General features: G+C 43.1%; 2 protein-coding genes across 5 annotated transcripts in view; one reads left to right on the forward strand and one right to left on the reverse strand.

The window, feature by feature from the left end:
- ZBTB49 (zinc finger and BTB domain containing 49) overlaps positions 1–19,343 on the reverse strand; it is a 36,968-nt gene extending 17,625 nt beyond the window's left edge. The window contains exons 1-4 of one of the 4 annotated variants that reach the window (XM_023740220.1): positions 18,695–18,864; positions 11,075–11,245; positions 7,103–8,205; positions 3,402–3,448 (exon numbers count right to left, since the gene is read on the reverse strand). In XM_023740220.1, the coding sequence (XP_023595988.1) occupies positions 3,402–3,448; positions 7,103–8,205; positions 11,075–11,226 (1,302 nt within the window). In that variant the 5' untranslated portion in view covers positions 11,227–11,245; positions 18,695–18,864. Of the gene's footprint in view, positions 1–3,401; positions 3,449–3,537; positions 3,622–7,102; positions 8,206–11,074; positions 11,246–18,694; positions 18,865–19,283 lie in introns of those variants that run through there. The other 3 variants (XM_004385909.2, XM_023740221.1, XM_023740222.1) reach the window with 3 other exon arrangements.
- Positions 19,344–19,437: 94 nt separating this feature from the next.
- Positions 19,438–20,315, forward strand: part of LYAR (Ly1 antibody reactive) — a 26,861-nt gene continuing 25,983 nt past the window's right edge. Inside the window, exon 1 of the mRNA XM_004385910.2 lies at positions 19,438–19,490. The gene's annotated coding sequence lies outside the window, so the exon portion shown is untranslated. The remainder of the gene's footprint in view (positions 19,491–20,315) is intronic.

Here is a 20,315-nt window from a genome sequence, read left to right on the forward strand (position 1 = left end):
TGCTGCAGGACAAGGTCTAAAGCAGTGGTTCTCCATCTTGGCTGCACATCAAAATCGCTATATTTTTAAAAATACCAATTCTTGAGCCCCACTCCAACTGTCAGGGTTAGAATCTCTGAGGCTGGGGACCAGGCACCAAAGCCAGGTGAGAAGGCTCCATGCAGACTACAAAGATATTTGCATGCCTGCTTTTCCTTTATTTGGTTAGCAATGGAGAGTCGTGGAAGGGTTCAGAGCAAGAGAATGATGTAACTTACGTTATCACAATTTAAATGTATCAAGGGCTTTCCATCCATTTTTTCATTTAATCCTAACAGTCCCATGAGGAGTCTCTATGGAGCACACTTCTACTCAGACACACATGGGGTCACCATGAGTCAGAACTGACTTGATGGCAACTGGTTTATAGGCCCACGGGACACGAGGCACCGAGAAGTTGTGACCAATATTTACAGTCATTCGTCCAGGCCTTCCACTCTCCCCACCACAGCACAGCTGCTAAGACTGACACACTGCCTCAGGAAGCCAGTCTAAACCAGAGCAGAGAGGATGAAGAGACAGAAGAGAGGAGGTGATGGCAATAGGACAGATAATGATGACGTGTCCTGAATACTTACATGTGCCAGGCACTGTCCCAAGTACTTAATATTACGAATTTAATCCTCACCCACCCTACTGAGGTAAGTGATCTTATTATTCTTGTCTCACAGAGAAGGAACCTGAAGTACCAAGAGGTTAGGTGCTTGTCCAAGGTCACAAGCAGGATTTAAATCCAGCCTGTCGGCCCCAGAGCCCATGTTCTGAACCCCTAGGCTAGGCTGGTATGAAGAAGTAAGCACCTCATCTAGAATGGTGGCTAGGGGGATGATGGTTCTGTTCCTTCATCAAATATTTTCTGAACATTTAGGAGGTGCTAGACATTTTCATGTATGCTGAGCAAATAATCCGAGAAGCTGCACTATATGAAGAAGAAGGGGGCATCAGGATTGGAGGAAGACTCATTAACCTGCATTATGCAGATGATACAACCTTGCTTGCTGAAAGTGAAGAGGACTTTAAGCACTTAGTGATGAAGATCAAAGACCACAGCCTTCAGTATGGATTACGCCTCAACATAAAGAAAACAAAAATCCTCACAACTGAACCAATAAGCAACATCATGATAATTGGAGAAAAGACTGAAGTCATCACGGATTTCATTTTACTTGGATCCATAATCAACACCCATGGAAACAGCAGTCAAGAAATCAAATGACGCACTGCATTGGGCAAATCTGCTGCAAAACTCTTTAAAATGTTACAAAGCAAAGATGTCACCTTGAAGCCTAAGGTGCGCCTGACCCAAGCCATGGTGTTTTCCATCGTCTCATACACATGTGAAAGTTGGACAGTGAATAAGGAAGACTGAAGAACTGATGCCTTTGAATTGTGTTGGTGGAGAATATTGAACGTACCGTGGATGGCCAAAAAAATGAACAAGTACAAACAGAATGCTCCTTAGAAGCAAAACAGCAAGACTACATCTCACACACTTTGGACATGTTATCAGGAGGGATCAGACCCTGGAGAAGGGATCAGACCCTGGAGAAGGACGTCATGCTTGGTCAAGTGGAGGGTCAGTGAAAAAGAGGAAGACCCTCAACAAGATGGATTGACACAGTGGCTCCAAAAATGGGCTCAAGCATAACACGGATTATGAGGATGGCGCAGGACTGGGCAGAATTTCGTTCCGTTGTGCACGGGGTCGCTATGAGTCGGAACTGACTCGATGGCACCTGACAGCAACAACAGGCATTTCCACAGTGACTACAGGGTCTCTATGAATCAGAACTGACTAGATGGCAACAGGTTTGGTTTTCTTGTTTTTAGGCATTTTCCTGGATGCTAGGGGTATAATGAAAAACAAGACATGGTCCCTGGCCCACAGAACTAATGGTCAGGGGAGGACAGGACTGATGATGCAGAGGAAGACCGTTAGGCCTTGGTAACTCAGGAGGGAGTCAAAGAGTGGGAGCAGTGAAAGCAATTAAAATTGCAGGTTGAGTGCATGGGAAAACTGAACTGACACTCTCAACAGATGAAGGGGAACACTGAAGAGCTGGCTCCACAGGGAACGTGTCAGAAGACGGCATTGCTCTATGTCCCCATGCTGTGTGTGATGTGCTTCCCAACTCTTACCAGACTAATGGCCTCTACTCCTCCATCCCTGGGTGGAGCAAAAGGTTAATTTGCAGCTGTTAACCAAAAGGTGGGCAGTTAAGAGTCTACCCACAGGCACCTTGGAAGAAAGGCCTAGTGATCTACTTCTGAAAGGTCACAGCCATGAAAACCCTATGCAGCACAGTTCTACTCTGACACACATGGGGTGGCTGTGAGTCGGAGTTAACTCCACAGCAACTGGTTACTCCTTAGTCAAGGCCCAGCTCCAAAGTCATCCCCCAGTTACACAGCACTTGTTGCTAGACAATTTACTGCACTGTGTGTAAAAAAGTTGTGCCAGTGATCGTTTCCTCTGCAGAACCGCACACTCCCTGAAAGCAGCTGAGCTTTGGAATCCCAGTGCCCAGCATGTGGCAGGTAAACAGTTAGATTCTACTGCAGAAAGAGTAGGTTCCACAGGCTATTCTAACACATTCTAAATTTTCTGTAAAATGTGGAATCTGTAAGTTTCTTTACGACTAGTGTCCAGCACAGCACATGGCCTGTGGTAGGGTACAATAAATGTTTGCTGAATAAGAAAATTAATGTGTGCCCAAATGATTTTAATAGAGATCAGCAGGGAATGAAAATCGTTTGGTCTTTTGTCTGACATCCTAAAATCAGTAGTCCCAATACGAGTAAGAAGAGTATTCTGTCTTGGACCTAACCCACTGGCGTCAAGTAAATTCCAACTGATAGCAACCCTGCAGGAGAAAACAGAACTGCCCCATAAGGTTTTCAAGGCTGTAAATCTTTATGGAGGCAGATGGCCACATCCTTATCCCGGGGAGCGGCTCGTGGGTTTGAACCACCAACCTTTTGGTTAGCAGCTGAGCGCTTAACCACTGTGCCACCAGGGCTCCTTGTCTTGGACCTAGCCCAGCATAATTTGTACACTCAAGGTGTTTTACTGGGAACTTTATTCACGAGAGAAGTGACAGAGAAGAGGACTGGACCCATTCTTAGTGGCAAAAACAAAAGGTATTGTGAGAATTCACACACATAAAAAATGCTATTTTTCCCAACGAACTGGAAATTTGTTTTCTTGAAAATGATTTTTGCCTGGTTTAGTTTGAAGTCTTTTAAGTACAGGTATCATCAGAGGCTTCTCTGACAAGTCCAACAGCATGCTTTATTTGTAATAAAAATAAACACTGGGTTTCAGGTTTCCAATTATTAACAGTAAATAACAGTATTCCCACCTGAGAGAAATGTTTCCCACAAATGTTACATTCAAAAGGTTTCTCACCTAAAACAAAACAAAAAAACAACTTGTAAAATCATTAGCAATATTTGACAATAATTTTTTGTGTAAAATGTTCATCTTCTGTGTCCTACATTTCAAAAGCAGAGCACTCCATCCTTTGTCAGAGTATGAAAACAGGAGCCACCACTGCCGTATCCTTCTCTCTCTCACCCTTAGATGCTAGGTGGAGATAATAAACATGAAATCTATATTTATTTCTCTCTCAAAAATTAAATTGTTCCCTAAATAAAAACCTATGATGAAATCAAATTTATTTGGCTTAAAACCATACCTAGGTTTTGGACATCATCTTTTCCTACAGTTGGGTATCAAATGTGAGTTTTCTTGCTGAACAGCATGAACCTTATATACCTTGCTCTCCAGCCTGACTCTTCACTTTAACATTATTTCTAACTGAAATAGGGGAACTCACTCAGACCACACAAGGTGTGAACACCACAGAGTGGGACCTCTTGAATGCCCAATAAAGAAAGAGACTGGGTTTAAAAACAGTAATGAGGGAAGACAGATTTCAGTATGGGAGATGAGATCCTCTGCTAACTTCCCAGTCACCTCTGGTTTTATTAATTCTAAATAATTATATTTTGGTAAAAGAATAAATTGTAGAGAATGGTACTCTACTACAATGAAACGACAGCTGTTCTGGATATAGTCTCTAGAAGACACTCTGTTTAAGTGTACTAGAACAGGTACTTACTCAAAGTACTGCCTTATATTCACATAGCCCTAAGAAACAGACTTGGGGCACTGAGAACCTTCCCTTTTCCCATTCCTCTCAAACCAAGTGGTTTCATAAATATTCTCTTTTAAAAATAGTATTTTTCCCTTTCTACTGTACTGCTGGGGCTTGCTACTTTTTTTTTTGGGATACTATCTTACTGTGTTTTTGGTGAAAGTTTACACAGCAAACTAGGTTCCCATTTGACAATCTCTAAACAAACTGTTCAGTGACACTGATTACATTTTTGACAATGTGTCAACATTCTCTTTAACTGCATTCTGGTTGTTCTGTTTCCAGTACTCTAGTTTCCCAGTCCCCTTGTCTTCTCATCTTTGCTTTAGAATAATTGTTGACCATTTGGTCTCATATAGATGTTTTTTTAATGGAGCACTGTACTCTCAGATAAATAGCCTTTATTTTCTGTGCCAATCTGTCATTTTGCTAAAAGGTAATCTCATGGGATGGTTTTGTGGGACTTGCTACTGTAAAGAAACTAGTCCGTTAGCTTTCTGGGCTCATGCTAAGAAATTTTTGCTTTGATCTTTTCCTGAAAATGTTTAATGGCTTCCACAAAGAGGACAGCTTTTTTGACCCTGCATAATTATAATCATATTACTTCTGTATTTTGGGGTTACATTTATGCATGAAATTACTGGTATGATAGGGAATGGTAAATTAAAGCTCCCTCATAAGACATAAGAGTTTGAAACTCAGGTCACTGGCTCTTAAAACTCACAAGCAACCAAGGGTCAACAGCCCTACCCCAGTGTCCCAGGACCCCTTACGCTTTAAAAAGTGAGCACCCTAAAGAGCTTTTGTCTATGTGGGTTTTATCTATCAATATATACCGTGTACACCAAATACATGAGCACAGACCTGACTGGCCATCAGAGTGATGGCTTCATCACACATCATGTAGTTTTTGGAAAACTCCACTGTATATTCATAAAAAGGAGAGAGAAAAGGCAAACATCTTATGCTATTATGAAAAAAGTTTTGGCCTTGCAGACCCCCCTAAAAGGGTCTTGGGGACTTCCAGGGTTACCCAGCCCATACTCTGAGAACTGATACTCTTCTCGATAGAGTATTTACGTCCCAGCAAGCATCTCTGCCATCTGACTACCGTCATTCAAACATGTTCTTGCAGAATAAACAATTTAATTTTCCTTTCTTTTGAAGCTAAATAGATAAGTTCTCCAAATAAAATTATAGTAATCATTAGGCTCCAGGAAATTTAAGCAAACAAAACAAAACAAAAAAAACAAAAAAAACCAAACCTGTTGCCATCATGTCAATTCCGACTCATAGGGACCCTAGAGGACTGAGTAGAACTGCCCCATAGGGTTTCCAAGGAGTGGCTGGTGGATTCAAACTGCCGACCTTTTGGTTAGCAGCCGTAGCCATAGCTCTTAACCACTATGCCACCAGGGTTTCCTGAACAAGATGATCTAAATTAAGTTTTTTCAGGGCTAAACTAAGTCAATGATACTGCCATCATATGAAATAATTTTGAACTACTAGTAATAACAAAAATTGTAATTTACGCTCAAATGAATTAAAATTTATAAAGGGCTTTCACAAATCTTAGTGAAGTCTCACAACAATACGATGAGGTAGTAAACACCCAAGCAAACTGGGAATCCAAAGTGATAATAAAACAGCACATCAATAAACGCAACAACACAAGCACCTTAAAAGCAGCTATTTTGGAAGCATCCCGTAGCACATTACTTCTCAGGCCTATAAAATAATTATTGTTAATTTGTAACCCGTTATTAAACTCATCATTTTAATTACAGGAAGGAAAGTAATGTATACGTATCATACAGAAAAAACCAAAAGCAAACCTGTTGCTGCTGAGTCAATTCCAACTCACAGTGACCCTATAAGACAGAGTAGAACTGCCCCACAGGGGTTCCAAGGCTGTAATCTTTATGAGAGCAGACTGCCACATCTTTCTCCCATGGAGTGGCTGGTGGGTTTGAACTGCTGACCCTTCTGTTAGCAGCTGATCGTTTAACACCGCGCCACCAGGTCTCCTTACACATGACAACACCTTAAAAAAAAGAAGAAACTTTTGGGAAAGAGGAGGAGGTATGAATTAAGGTAATAAAACTTTGAAAATTCAATGCTCAAAATGTAAGAATTTGCATTTGAAAATACTGAATAGTTAAAGCTGATCCTTATTAAAAAGTATATCTCCTCCCTCCCAAACCCTAATTTTAAAATCAGATACACTAAACTACTTCTGAAAGAACTCTTAGAATTACTCAAACTAAATTATTTTAGTCTGAATTAATCTACATTATGCTTTATAAAGGCGTCCCTAGATGATGCAAAGGGTTAAGCATTCTATTGGTCCAAAGGTTGGCAATTCGAACCCACCCAAAGGCACTTCAGAAGACAAGCCTGGTGACCTGCTTCCAAAGGTCAAGCAAGAGCTTGAAAACCCCATGAAAAACACTTTCGCTCTGCAACATGTGAGTTGCCTTGAGTCAGAATCCACTTGATGGCAATTAACAATACTTTATAATTAGAAGCTTAACCTAATTCTAAAGACACAACTTAAACTAAATACAGCTTATCTGCTTTAGAATTAACTTGAAATTTTGAGTGCATCAAAATAACTTACTGTACTTCTTTAGTGAAGAAAGTTTAACATATAAAACCATAATTAAAATAAAAATTAAAAGCATGCTGTCTTTCTAAACTGGTTCTATAGAACCATTTACAGAACTTGATTATTCACGATGCACCATCAAAAATAAAGTAGATAAAATGCCCCTTGATTTTTTTTAAACATTTAAAGATGTCATCAAGCAATAGCAAAACTTCTTACAAAAAAAGAGCAGGCAGTGGTGTCTGAGACTGCATTACTTCCTTTCCTTCTGCCTGCGAGTACTGAATCGGTGTACCTGTATGAGACCGTTTGTGAAGCTCCAGATTGCTTGGGTGTTTAAAGGGTTTTCCACACAATTCACAGGCGTACTGTCTCTGGGACTGCAGAGCCTGTGACTGGTCTTCCAACACAGCAGGGTCTTCAAGCCTTTCCGTTTCATTCATGCAACTAAAATTCTCTGAACTGGCCAGTTCTTCACTCTCTTTTTCTTCAGTACTTTGGCTGCTAGCTTTCTCTATCAAGTTTTCACTAGTGGATCCGATCCTCTTGGTTACATCATCATTAGATTTGGGCTCAGATGTTTGCTCTGCAGATTTCTGTGACTTGAGGAAATTTAGTTTCTTAAGGTGAATGGCTTTTTTGAGCCTCATCTGTTTGGCAGGCTGTGGGCACGTGCAGTCTGATTCTGGGTCTGGAGCAGATTCACTCAAAGGTTGGGCCAGGAAGTTGGACGGCAAGTGCTCAGAAGATTCCAGGATACATTCGGGATGACTAACAGCACAAGGTGGGTTTTCTACTGCATTAAGGTCTGTGGATGTACTGAAAGCGAAAGGCTGCTCGATTATTCTCTCATGATTAGGACAAGTGGCTTGTTTATAGTACTGCTTACTGTAAAAGTTTCTGAGTTTATAATAGTAATTTGGCTGCTTAAAAGGCAGTTCTGTGCAGCTGCTATCTAAAGTATCTGGGGCTTGTTTTGGTATTTCACCTGAAGAGTTATGAAGATTGACGGATGGTGCCGCACTAGAATGAGGTTCATCCGCAACTTTATTATGCTGTGCATCTGGTGAACACTCCTGCAGTAACTGAGGAGGGTAATTCTCATTTATAACACAATTAGCATCAGGAGTCAAAGCACTCTGCGGGGAAAACGTACTGTTACAAGGTATGCCAGGTGGCTGGTCTAAAGTAGTTGATTTTAAAAATGTGTGACACAGATTCAGAACATTTTGAACTTGTAAACAGTGTGCTATGTCCAGCATGACTTGTATATTGTCCTGGTTAAGATCTAGATGAGAAGTGTACATGAAGTCCAGGATCTGCCCTATGCCGCTGACATTTTTAATATCCAAGTGAAAAACATCATTCTTCTGGCCTGAAGAGTTCTGAAAGAGGCTCCTGATAAAAGAAAGGATATCTGTTTACAGCGTTAAAATGCCATACATTCTGATAATGTATTCTTATAAACAATATTCATGTTAATTTTCAAAATTACCCTCCTTCTATAAATGCCAAGACATTAAAATTAACTAATCCTCTAAAAAATTTTAGCAAGCCATACAATTTAGCAATTCAGATGAATTAAATTAGAGTTGTTGGATACCCAACCTTCCAAACAGATTTCAAGGTAAAATTTTTGAAATGTACTTATTAAATTTACAGATTGAAAAAAACAACAGCAACACATAGTAGTATGGCTGACAAACCAAGGCAATTCAAAGATAATTCCTAATTTGATCCATTCAGCACGTAATTGTTCTATCTTAACGTTTTTTCAAAACGGAATTATCCACATATATTATTAATTACCTGGTGAGAGTATAGTAAAATAAAGGACACTAAATTTTTCAATATTTCATCTTTAGTCTAAAGAATTATATATTTCAGGCCATAAAACACATCAGCAAATACTTCCATAGCTACATGCTTTAAAATTTTCTAAAAATTAAAATAGCTTTAACAAACCCAACTTCGGTATACACTCTTTTTGTAATCAGTAATTTAGTTGGCTTCTAGGTTTTTCAGCAAGCCATTTGTTCTATAAACCAGAAATGAGAGAAGCCCTATGAGCTAATGAGGAAAAAGGCACTGCAAAGCCCAGGCACTTTATTCTCAAGTTCACAGGCAAGCGATCAGTATTGTGTATAAAATAACAAGTGGAGTAGGGGAAATTATCTCACAAGTTTGTTGAAGACATTTTATCAAATGCAGTCACCTGGGGTGGTGGTGGTTGTTGTTAGGTGCCATGGAGTGCAACCTCATGTGACAGAGAAGAACTGCCCCATAGGGTCTGTCACCCCAAAACAGCCTTCAGTTCTATTCTTACTTATGGGTCAGTCACCCCAAAAATAGTCTTTAGTTCTGTTCTTACTTACGGGCAGTACAAATCAGAAGCAGGACAGGGAACATTGAAAACAGCAGTGTGTCATGACACCGATACCTAACCGTCCTGGGAAGAAGAAAGAAACAGGCCACAGAGAATCCCAAGAGCCAGGGACCATTTTGCACAGGGGCAAAAAATGCTACCCACTTAAAAGCCTGTGAGCAGCCATCTAAGATACTCCACTGGTCTCACCCCTTCGTGAGCAAGGGAGAATGAAGGAAACAAAATATAAGGAAAAGATTAGTCCAAAGGACTAATGGACCACAACTACCATGGCCTCCACCAGACTGAGTCCACTATAACTAGATGGTGCCTGGCTACCACCACTGACTGCGCTGACAGGGATCGCAACAGAGGGTCCTGGACACAGCTGGAGGAAAATGTAGAACAAAATTCTAACTCACCAAAAAAGACCAGACTTACTGGCCTGACAGAGACTGGAGAAACCTTGAGAGTATGGCCCTCGGACACCCTTTTAGGTCAGTAATGAAGTCATTCCTGACATTCACCGTTCAGCCAAAGATTAGACAGCCCCATAAAACAAAACGAGACTAATGGGGCACAACGGTCCAGGGACAAGGACTAGAAGGAAGGAGGGGACAGGAAAGCTGGTAATAGGGAACCCAAGGTTGAGAAGGGAGAGTGTTGACATGTCGTGGGGTTGTTAACCATTGTCATAAAACAGTATGTGTACTGTCTAATGAGAAACTACTTGTTCGTAGACCTTCATCTAAAGTACAATCAAAAAAAAAAAGCTACCCATATCAACGGGCTGATCCATTGTAACATGTCATCATAACACACAACAACTGAGGTTTAGTCTGATTACTCTGGGTTATCAAGGAAAGACTGAACCATGTCCATATATTGTTTACTACAGCAGTAAAATAGAATGCATTTTGGAAACAAAAAGTGATAATCAAAAAAAATGCAAAAAGAGGCAATTCTGGTTCTTAAAGAGAGGTAAAATCTCAGTTAACCAGAAAAATTAATTTAGATAGAATACTTAACTCTAATAATGTTAAATAAATGAACAATTGCTTGACATTATTCAGTATTCATAAATAAACATTTCGTATAAGCAGAACTTATTATAGGCCATGAAACACTAGGTTGAGTTAAAATCTAAGGTCTCCTTGGAATATTCAAGTGAGAAACAAAAACGAAAATGTTTTAATTAAAAAAAAAGAGAACAAAACCACAGCATAAGGATGTTTTCCCTCTCTGATTTCTTATCACAGACAAGTTCTTAGCAGGTATTCATTTCTTTAATCTTTCTATTCTGAAAGGAGAAGAAATATATATAGATGACTGACATTTAATTAGAATTATTAAAATTAAAGACAAAGTGACAAAATACTTTCAATCTCCCCAAATACGTTTTAGTTAAGAGGCTCTTTTCACATTTCTCTAAAAGCAAAAGCATGTTCTATTAATTAATTGATCAATCAATTTATGTATATATGTATGTACACACATATATACACATTAAACAAAAAACCAAACCCATTGCCATCTATTTTGACTCAGCAACCCTACAGGACAGAGTAGAACTGCCCCATAGAGTTTCTAAGGAGCAGCTGGTGGTTTCAAAGTGCCGACCTTTTGGTTAGCAGCCGCAGCTTGCCATAGCTCTTAACCACTGCACCAATTGTGGTTAAGAGATTGGCATATACACATATATATACATCTTTAGATATACATAGATACATACATAAACAGATACAGACATACGTGTGTGTGTATATATATATATACACATTTGCTACAAAAGACAGACAATGAAATCCAAGGAGAAAACAAAACTGAGCCAAAACACAGCCATTCTAGAAGAACCCAGCCCCCCCACCCGCCACGATCAGCAGGAGGCCGTCTAACGCGCACCTGAAGTACTGACTGAAGGCAGCGAGGACGTTCTTGTGTGCTTTGAAGCAGACTCCTTTCACCACCAGCATGCAGTCGCAGAGCAGGCCCTGGATCCGCTGCTCGTGTAGTTGCTGAAGGAGATGGCAGCTGTGAGCAGCAACAGGGTCCATGCTAGACCATCCAAAAGACCTACAACAAAGAACACGGCAACAACAGTGACTCTTAATGACATGATTGGAAACTAAACAGCACCAAACCCCCTGATGGATCTGTGGCTCGCTGTTGCAATTCCCCTTTACAGTAACAGTAAAAAACACCTAACACTTTATTTCCTAAGCATCTAGGTAAATGCTGCCCAATAGAACGTTCTGTGATGATGGAAATGCTATACTTCTGCATTGTTCGATACTGTAGTCACTAGCCACATGCGACCCTTGAGCACTAGGAATATGGCTAGTGCAACTAATGAACTGAACTTTAATTTAACAGTGCAGATCTACAGCAAAACCATGATAACACTGTATGTACTTCTCTCGTGTCTACGTAGGTATACTTCAATTAAGAAACATAACCAAAACCAAACCAAACCAGTTGCTGTCAATTCCAACTCAGGGCAACCTCATGTGTGCTGAGTAGAACTGTGCTCCGTAGGGTTTTCAATGGCTGATTTTTCAGAAGTAGATTGCCAGGCCTTTCTTCTGAGGAGCCTCTGGGTGGACTTGAACCTCCAACCTTTTGGTTAGTAGTTGAGGCTAAGCACCACCCAGGGACTACAAATACGTAAAAGGTTAAAAAAAAAAAAAAAAGCCAACTGCTTAAGATCAAATCAGTATTTATTGAACACCTGTATATAGGGCACTGAATTAGAAGCTGGGGAAAATTAGGAGCCTAGTGGGGAGATAAGGTCCAAGTCAAAATAAGTTACCACCACTATGCAATAGTAAAGGAGCCCTGTTGCTGCAATGGTTAAGCCCTCAGCTGCTAACCAAATGGTCAGTGGTTTGAACCCACCAGTGGCTCCACAAGAGAAAAGACCTGACAGTCTGCTCCCGTAAAGATCACAGTCTAGGAAACCCTATGAGGCAGTTCTACTCTGTCATATAGGGTGGTTCTGAGTCAGAATCGACTCGATAGCACACAACAACAACAACAGGCAACAGTAAGAGTATCACAAGCAGCATGTCCACTCATTTGTCCCTTCAGCCTCTCTGATGAGGTGCCAGTTGGGCAGAGGCCTGCAGGTACCTGGGGCAGAAGGACTAGTAGGAGCTTGCTGGACACATGAGCACGGGCCAAGCAGAGTGAGGGGTAGGAGATGCCACCTGCGAGGGAGCAGAGGGTCAGAACACACAGAGCCCACAGGCTATCTGAAGAACTCTAACTGACTCCAAATGAGGCAGGAAGCCATTATATGGATACAGAAAACTTCATTGTCCAACATGCAATTATTGACTGCCTATAGTGTGCAGGTTCTAGGGCTATAAGAATGAACAAAACACACAAGGTCCCCACCCTGTTGAAGCCTAAATTCTAGTGAGGGAGACACACACACAAGAAGGACACGACATACAACTAAACAAGTGTTACAGCTAGATACTGGAATACACAGACGAGTAAGACATGGCTCTGAGGTCCAGCTTACTCTAGCAGGGGGTGGTTTATGGAAGAGGAACAATGGGGAGAAAAGTCAGACTGGGACAAGACTATGGAGATTAAAATGGCAGCCTGGTACACTAAAAACCTAAAAAGCCATTATCTGCTTTCTTTGCTTTTATTCTCAGTGCATAAGCATCTCTGAAAAAGGCATTGAACCTCGAAGCCAAATTCTAAGCTTTTCAACATGGCCCCTACTTTTCTCCCAGCCTAATCCACTAATCCAAATGAGCCACACTCTGAGCAGTGGGTTGAGCCCTATTTCCATCTCTCACTAACGATATGACTCTGGGAAAAAGGCTTGTCTGTGTCCCACTTTCCTCATCCGTCTCACAGGTTAGTGAGATGACTGTGACAAGCCATGTGAACGTTTAGAACAGTATCTGAACTACAGAAGTATTCAGTAAATGGAGCTGTAAGAATCACTGGGGAGCCTGTTAAAAGTGCAGATTCCTGCATGCCATCTCAGGGTTTTGGTCCCTCAGTCTATGGTGGGCGCTGGGAATCTGCATCACAAGCACCCAGGTGGTTCTGAAGCAGGTGGACTGCAGACCTCTGCCGTGCTCTCTCTCCCCCTTAGAAGTCTGGCTCTGACACTTCCTGTGCTGGGAATCCTTTATTCACATCTGACCCTCCCTCCTCCATCAGGGCTCAGCTGAGCTGTCACCTACTCCTAGAAACCCTTCCTGACCTTCTTGCTCCCTCTATCCCATCATCTCCTCCCCAAGTCTGACCTTGGGGTCCTTCCTCTGTGCTCCTAGAGCACCCCATATGTACTTCCATAAGCTAACTTATCATAACATTCCATTATTGGTGTTTCCAATTCTACTGTGAACTCTTTGAGGGTACCACCTTATTCCTCTTTGGCTGGCACACAGCAGATACACAACACATGTACACAGAAGGAAAAGATCCACTCCATTAAAATTTGTGCTAGCTAACCTCCGCTGGCAAATGAATGATAGTAATGGTTTTCATTTATGTCTTTTGACTCTCTCTACATTCCCCACAATGGCTATTCTAAATTGTTTCTACTTTCTTCATTCCCTGGCCACCATGTCTGTCTCCCTTATCCATAAAAATGACGATGACTTCCACTTTACTAAGAAGGCTGAGCCCATATACAACTTGAGCGCCTTTAATTTCTCACTTCAAATTTCTGACTCCCCCTTCCTCATTCCCTTCGACTTCCAAAGCAAACTTCCCCTTGACCCTCAGCCCTTCCTTGCCTCCCTAGGACCTAGCTGCATCATCACCCCTTTCGTTGCTTCCAGAGCTCCTCCACTGGCTGCCTGCTTCCTACAAACACAACAAGATCCCTCTATGTTGAAAGTAAAACAGGACAGCAAGAAATCCCTTCCCTAGGCACCATCTATTCATCTCACAAGCCTCTTTCATATTTTTCAAAAGAGCAATCTACACATAGCTGCACTTACTTTCTCACTCCTTTCACCTTGCCATCTAGACCCCTTCTCACTATGCAGAAGCACACATTCCCACCATGGCCGTTCTGCAGTCCTCACCCATCCTCCTCAGCTTTCCTGCACCTGTGGTGGTCCGCCCCTCTCCAACTTGAAATCCCTCCCTCGGTTCTGGTCACAAAGCACTCTCTGGTTCTCTTACTACCTGTCATGGATCGAACTGTGTCCCCAAAATACATGTGTATCAGTTCGGCTGGGCCATGATTCCCAGTATTGTATGACTGTCCACCATTTTGTCATCTGATGTGATCTTCCCATGTGTTGTGGATCCTATCACTACAATGTTAATGAGATGGATTAGCGGCAGTTATGTTGATGGAATCTTGTAGATTAGATTGTGTCTCAGGACAATCTTTTTTGAGATATAAAAGAAGCCAGAAGAGAGACACAGGGACCCCATACCTCCAAGAAAGCAGTGCCAGGAGCACAGCACGTCCTTTAAACCTGGGGTTTCTGAGTGGAGAAGTTCCTAGTCCAAGGGAAGATTGATGACAAGGACCTTCCTCCAGAGCCAACAAAGAAAGCCTTCCCCTGCAGCTGACACCCTGAATTTGGACTTCTAGGTTACTAGACTGTGAGAGAATAAACTTATTTGTTAAAGCCAACCAATTGTGATATTTCTGTTACAGCAGCACTAGATGACTAAGACACTACCTCACCATTCCCTATGCTGTCCCTCTCCCCCGTCAAATGTTTATGTTCCTTGACACTTAGCACCCTAGCCGCCTTCTCTTCCACTTGGCAATCACATCTATTCTTGGTCCTTATGTGTCCTAAGTAGACAACTCCTAAATTCAAAATTTTAGCCTCGACCACCAGTTCCAAATCTCTATCTCTCTGCTAGGTATCTCCAATTGTGTGACCCTTCAACTCAGAATCTCCACAACTCATCCCCCATCATCTCATCCCTCAAGCCTACATCTTATTCTGATTCCCCTATTTCTTTATGGAGAACTTAGTTCCTGACATGCAGACTTTCGGGTATTAGCATGATCTCCTGGTTTGAGATCAGAGTGGCGTCTGGAGGAATCTGGAACTGGAGATGATACTACCTACAGAGAGCTATACCGAAGCACTGGGCGTAGAAATATTGTCCCAAACAATAATATAGAAAGGGAAACATTATGTTAGGTGGTGGCGCATGGTCCCCAGGGTTGAATACTCAAGGGTACTGAACAGCCAAATTAAGTAACCAGTTACGTGCTCCTACTCCACTGGTTGACTGAAAAGAAAAGGCTTTAGTTTGTTATTTTATTGATATTATTATTAGCTTTTACTGACTACTTGCTACAGGCTAAGCACTGTGCTAAGCACATTACATCCATTAACTCAAATAATTCTACAATTACCACTAATTTAAGTGATTTGCCCAAGAACATAAAACTAGTAAGTCCCTCAGCTAGGATTTGAATTCTGGTTCTTAACACTGGAGTATGCTTGCTACTGCCCATGGGAAAAAAGACTTAAAAAAAAAAAAACAAAAAAACTTGTCTCCATATACATATATGTTAAAATACAGTAAATGTTCTGGAATCTACCTCAGATATTTTCTTGCTCTACAGAAGTGATAAAGAAAAAAATTCTTCAGAGTTATGATGATTCAAATTATGAACCACTCCACCATTTACTTCTACTATAAAAATTGTAGCTATTTTATATTAACTTGTACACTTCTCTAATTGTCTCATTATGTCAATCCTGTACTTTCCCTGATTGACTATAAAAAGCTCTGGAAAAACGATTTGTATTTTATATTTCTTATGTATCCTGTAAATAACAACCATAAACAATAATGTATTCTGTACTTAAGGAGCCCTGGTGGTGCAGCGGTTAAGCGCTCGCCTGCTAACCAAAAGGTCGGCAGTTCGAACCCACGAGCCACTCCCCAGGAGAAAGATGTGGCAGTCTGCTTCTGTAAAGATTTACAGCCTTGGAAACCCTATGGGGCAGTTCTACCCTGTCCTATATGAATCCACTAGGAGTCAGAATTGATTCAATGGCAGTGGATTTGGTGTTTCGTTTTTTTTTTAATTCTGTGCTTAAGAATAGTAATAATAATGACAAATATTTGTAAAATGTTTCCTATATGCCAGGTCCCATTCTAAGCCCTTTACATGCTAACTCATTTAATCTTCAGGTGAAGACAATGAGGCACCTGAGATTAAAGACGGAAACAAATTCTTTAACATTCCTCCTTGAATCTCAGCAGGCTCTGTGCCTAGGCCTTCAGAGCTGACAGCTTCCACTTCCCGTCTCTTGGAGCACTCCCTCTGGGAGGCCAGAGCCACCTGTAAGGTGCTCAAATGGACAGAACATGTGGAGAGGGAAAAGGGCTCAAACTTAGCCCAGCCTTCCAGCCATCCCTTTCAAGGCATCAGATGTTAGTGAAGCCACCTCGAGCCGTCCAGACTAGCCCTGCCTCTGGCTGAATACCATGGAGTGATCAGTGATCACAGTCAGCTACACACCCCTTGGTGCCAAAGAACTATGCAGCTGAGCCCTGCCCAAACTCCTGACCCACAAAATCATGAGATAAAATAGCCTTTAAGTCATTAAGTTTTAGGGCAGTTTGCCACACAGCAATATATAACCTGACCAGGTTCAGAAAGGTTGGAAAACTTTCCGTGTCACACAGCTAATAACGGGCAAAGTTGGGATTCAAACCCAGGCAATCTGACTCCAAAGTGCACACTCTTAATGACTACCCCAAATTATACGATTTGCCTTTTTAACTATGCCTGACTATCCAGGTAATCCCGCAGATAAGCCCTGAATTAATGCATAGCCCAATCCAGGACAAATATGGGGCACCCAAGGTGCTGTGGAGTGGCAGAAGGAACACAGGGCTCACTTCCATCTCTACAGCTAATCCGCTTTGTGACAAGGAACAGAAATCTTCTGTGGTGAAGACATGGACTCTACCTCTTATTGATTAGCGTATGACTGGTAGTGAGCAGAGTGCTTGGACAAAGTCGGTGCTTGATACATTGTTTTTGGATGGATGGACACTTTAGGCCCATTTTTTCATCTATAAAAATGGAGGGGTCCCCCACGGGAGCAGATGATCTTTAAGGTTTCCTCCTGTTCTACAAATCTGTACCAGAAATGTGATGGTGGAGAGATGGACCAAATTGTATCAAGAGAATGGAAATATGGAAAAAGAGGAAAACAATAAAGAAAAAGCTTAAATATGTGTGAAAGAAGAGGTACTTCTAAAGGGAACAAGAGCCAGATGGAATTGAATCCAGTGCTTTGTAACTTGAGGAGAGGGCTCCTAAAGCAAAGGCCCCTCTGCTTAGTGGGAGAGTTCCACCAAGCGGTCAAATACCTATTGACAGAATTTGTGGCAGTTCCCCAAGGGTTCTCAATTCATGCTCCTCACTACCACGTGCTTACCTTAGAGGGGTCCAACCCTCCTCTTTGCCCATTACACTGTTCAAATGGCTTACTCCCAGCCCCCTAGCTGCACTCCAAGGAAAGAAAAGTACTGGCCTCAAGCAGACACACCTGGATTCCTGTCTTAGCGCTATCCTGACTCGATCACGGTAGACAGGGCAATTCAGTTAAGCAGATACTGCGTGCCTAATATATGTTGGGAGGAAGGAATGTTGATAAACTGGACAAGAAGTTCCCTGCCCTCCACAGGCTCTCTGTGCCTCAGTTTTCCCACCGTTTACTTAACTTTACTGAGTACCCACTGCAGGAGGGTACAATGGTCACTCATGCCTTCCTGAAGCTTAAAGCCTAGTGGGAGAGGAAGTAGAACGTTGTAGGAGAGATATGAAAGAGGGGCAGTAGAAGCACTTAAACTGAAACTAATTTAGGAATGAGGTGGAGTCAGAGGAAGGAAAACTTCCTGCAGAAAGAGACATCTATGCTGAAACCTGGTACTTCCATTCTCTTGATGCAATTCGGTCCATCTCTCCACCATCACGTTCCTGGTACAGATTTGTGGAACAGGAAGAAACCTTAAAGATCATCTAGTCCCATGGGGGACCCCTCCATTTTTACAGTGAAGAAACAGTATTCCAAGCAAGAGGCAACAGCAATGGGAAGGTTAAGAATATTTGTTAAAAGTGGTAAGAGCTCACCCTCTTTAAGTTTTGAGGGGAATCAAGTGAAAAAAATGTAGGAGAGTACAAACAAGAACCAGGTACACATAGGTGCCCTGCATATAAAACACACCCCAAGCACCCTGTCCTTAAACCTTTGGGCCTTTCTCTCACTTCTGTTGGAAAACATCTTCCTCCTGTCCCTTCTGGTGTATTCCTTCAATTCCAGGCCTAACTCTGGTCACTTCCAGAGTGAAACCTTCCCAGTGTGAAACTCCACCATCTTAATGTTTCTCAAGATACTCTGGTTCATATCCCACTCTTATCTACCCCATTCAACTTCTGCTCACTCGCTCATGCAACAAACACTTAGTGACCATCTACGGCGTGCCAGACCCTGTCTTAAGGGCCGAGAGAGGCAAGCTAACGTTTACTGAGCACTTACTACTTACCAGGCACTGTGCTGGGTACTTTATACACACCAACTCATGGAATCCCCACAAGATCCCGATGAAGTAGGTGCTGCTTCATCGTGGAAGTGAAGCACAGAGAGACTTCACAGTAATGAGAGACTAAGCTAGGCCATTAGCTCTGCAGTCTCAAGCACCACTCCTAAGTACCGTGTGACAAGAGGAAAAGAGGAACTGAGAAGTGGGCAGCCTGGAGGCGGGAAGGACGGGGCGGGCTGCCTGCGGGCAAGGCTCCAACCACTTAGAGAAACGAGCAGGAGACGGTTGGGTGTGGGGTTTCCAGGCCGCGAGAGGTGCACAAGGGAGCAGGCCGGGTTCCCAGCACCGGAACTGGGTCTGTGTGTCTCGTTCACCTTCCTCCGGTGTCTGGCACAGAGCAGGTACCTGTGAACTCACAGAGGAAGCGGCCAACATTCCATTGAACCTTGCAGCACCCTGGGATGCGGGCCTGCTGGCGGATCAGGGTCCCGCTGGGCCTCAGGGCCCCTCGGGCGCCAGGCCTCCCCCTCGGCCGCTCCCACCCCTGCCAGGCCCGCACGCCCTCGCAGAGGTCGGCTCTTCGGCCACTTACCCTTGGAGGCCGCTTCCTCTCCACCTCCACTGTCCTCAGCACCGCTCGCTCGGCACAGCCGGCTGCGGAACCATTCCGACAACGCCCCCTCGGCCGGCCTGGCCCGCCCTCCGGCATCCGCGTCGTCACTTCCGCCGGGGGCGTGACTGCAGCGCACAGGCGTGTGGGGCGGTTCCGAGGCGAGTTTGGCGCTGGGAAGCCTAAGAGGTAAGTGGAGGCTGCGCGGCGGGAGGCGGCGACTCCACGTGCTCGCCGCGGTCGGTTGAAACCGTTGGCGGGCTCCGGCTGAGAGGTGAAGGGGCGGTGGTCCAGAGGTCCGACCAAGGAAGCTGAGGCTCAGTGAGTGCGGGCAGCAGGGGCGGTGTGGCCGATGCCTGCATTTCCACCATTGACGTCCAGCCTTCGGTTTACATGGAAGCAAGGGGGAGGAAATCCATTCAAATCTTATTCGTGCGATGGAGAGGGGAAGGAGTCCTGGACTTAGGGTGATCAGTTCTTTCACATCTCGTATCATATTTAGCTCTCCACACAGTGCTCTGATACTAGTTGCGTTTTACAGATACAAGACCATTCGTCCCGCTTTTAAAATGAATGTCCCGTGTTCGCGGAGACGCCTCAGTCTTGGGCAAACCGCTGCGCTAGGCTTCAGGCTCGCTTTGCTGCACGGTGGGAGCAAGGCTCTGCTGTTCTCAAGTCTTGGGGAATACGGCCCCTAAGGAGGAGGCCTTAGGGCATAGTGGTTGAGAGTACAGACTCTTGGGACCATAATAACTAGGTGTAAATCCGACCTTTGCTACTAACTAGGTGTGTGACCTGGTGGAAGTTATTTAACCTATTTGTGCCTAAGTTTCCTCATCAGTTAAAAGGGAATAATACAGAACCTAACTCACAGAACTGTTGTAAGGGTTAAATGGGCACATACATGTAACCACCAATTACAGTGCTTGGCACATAGTAGGTGCTTAGTAAATGCCAGGATTTTCTGCTGCAGAAAATTGGATTATTTGCAAGTTCACTTTCCTGCCGAGGGGT

The sequence above is a fragment of the Trichechus manatus genome, unplaced genomic scaffold, assembly GCF_000243295.1.
Source record: "Trichechus manatus latirostris isolate Lorelei unplaced genomic scaffold, TriManLat1.0 scaffold00150, whole genome shotgun sequence".
In the NCBI taxonomy this organism is placed as follows: Eukaryota; Metazoa; Chordata; class Mammalia; order Sirenia; family Trichechidae; genus Trichechus; species Trichechus manatus.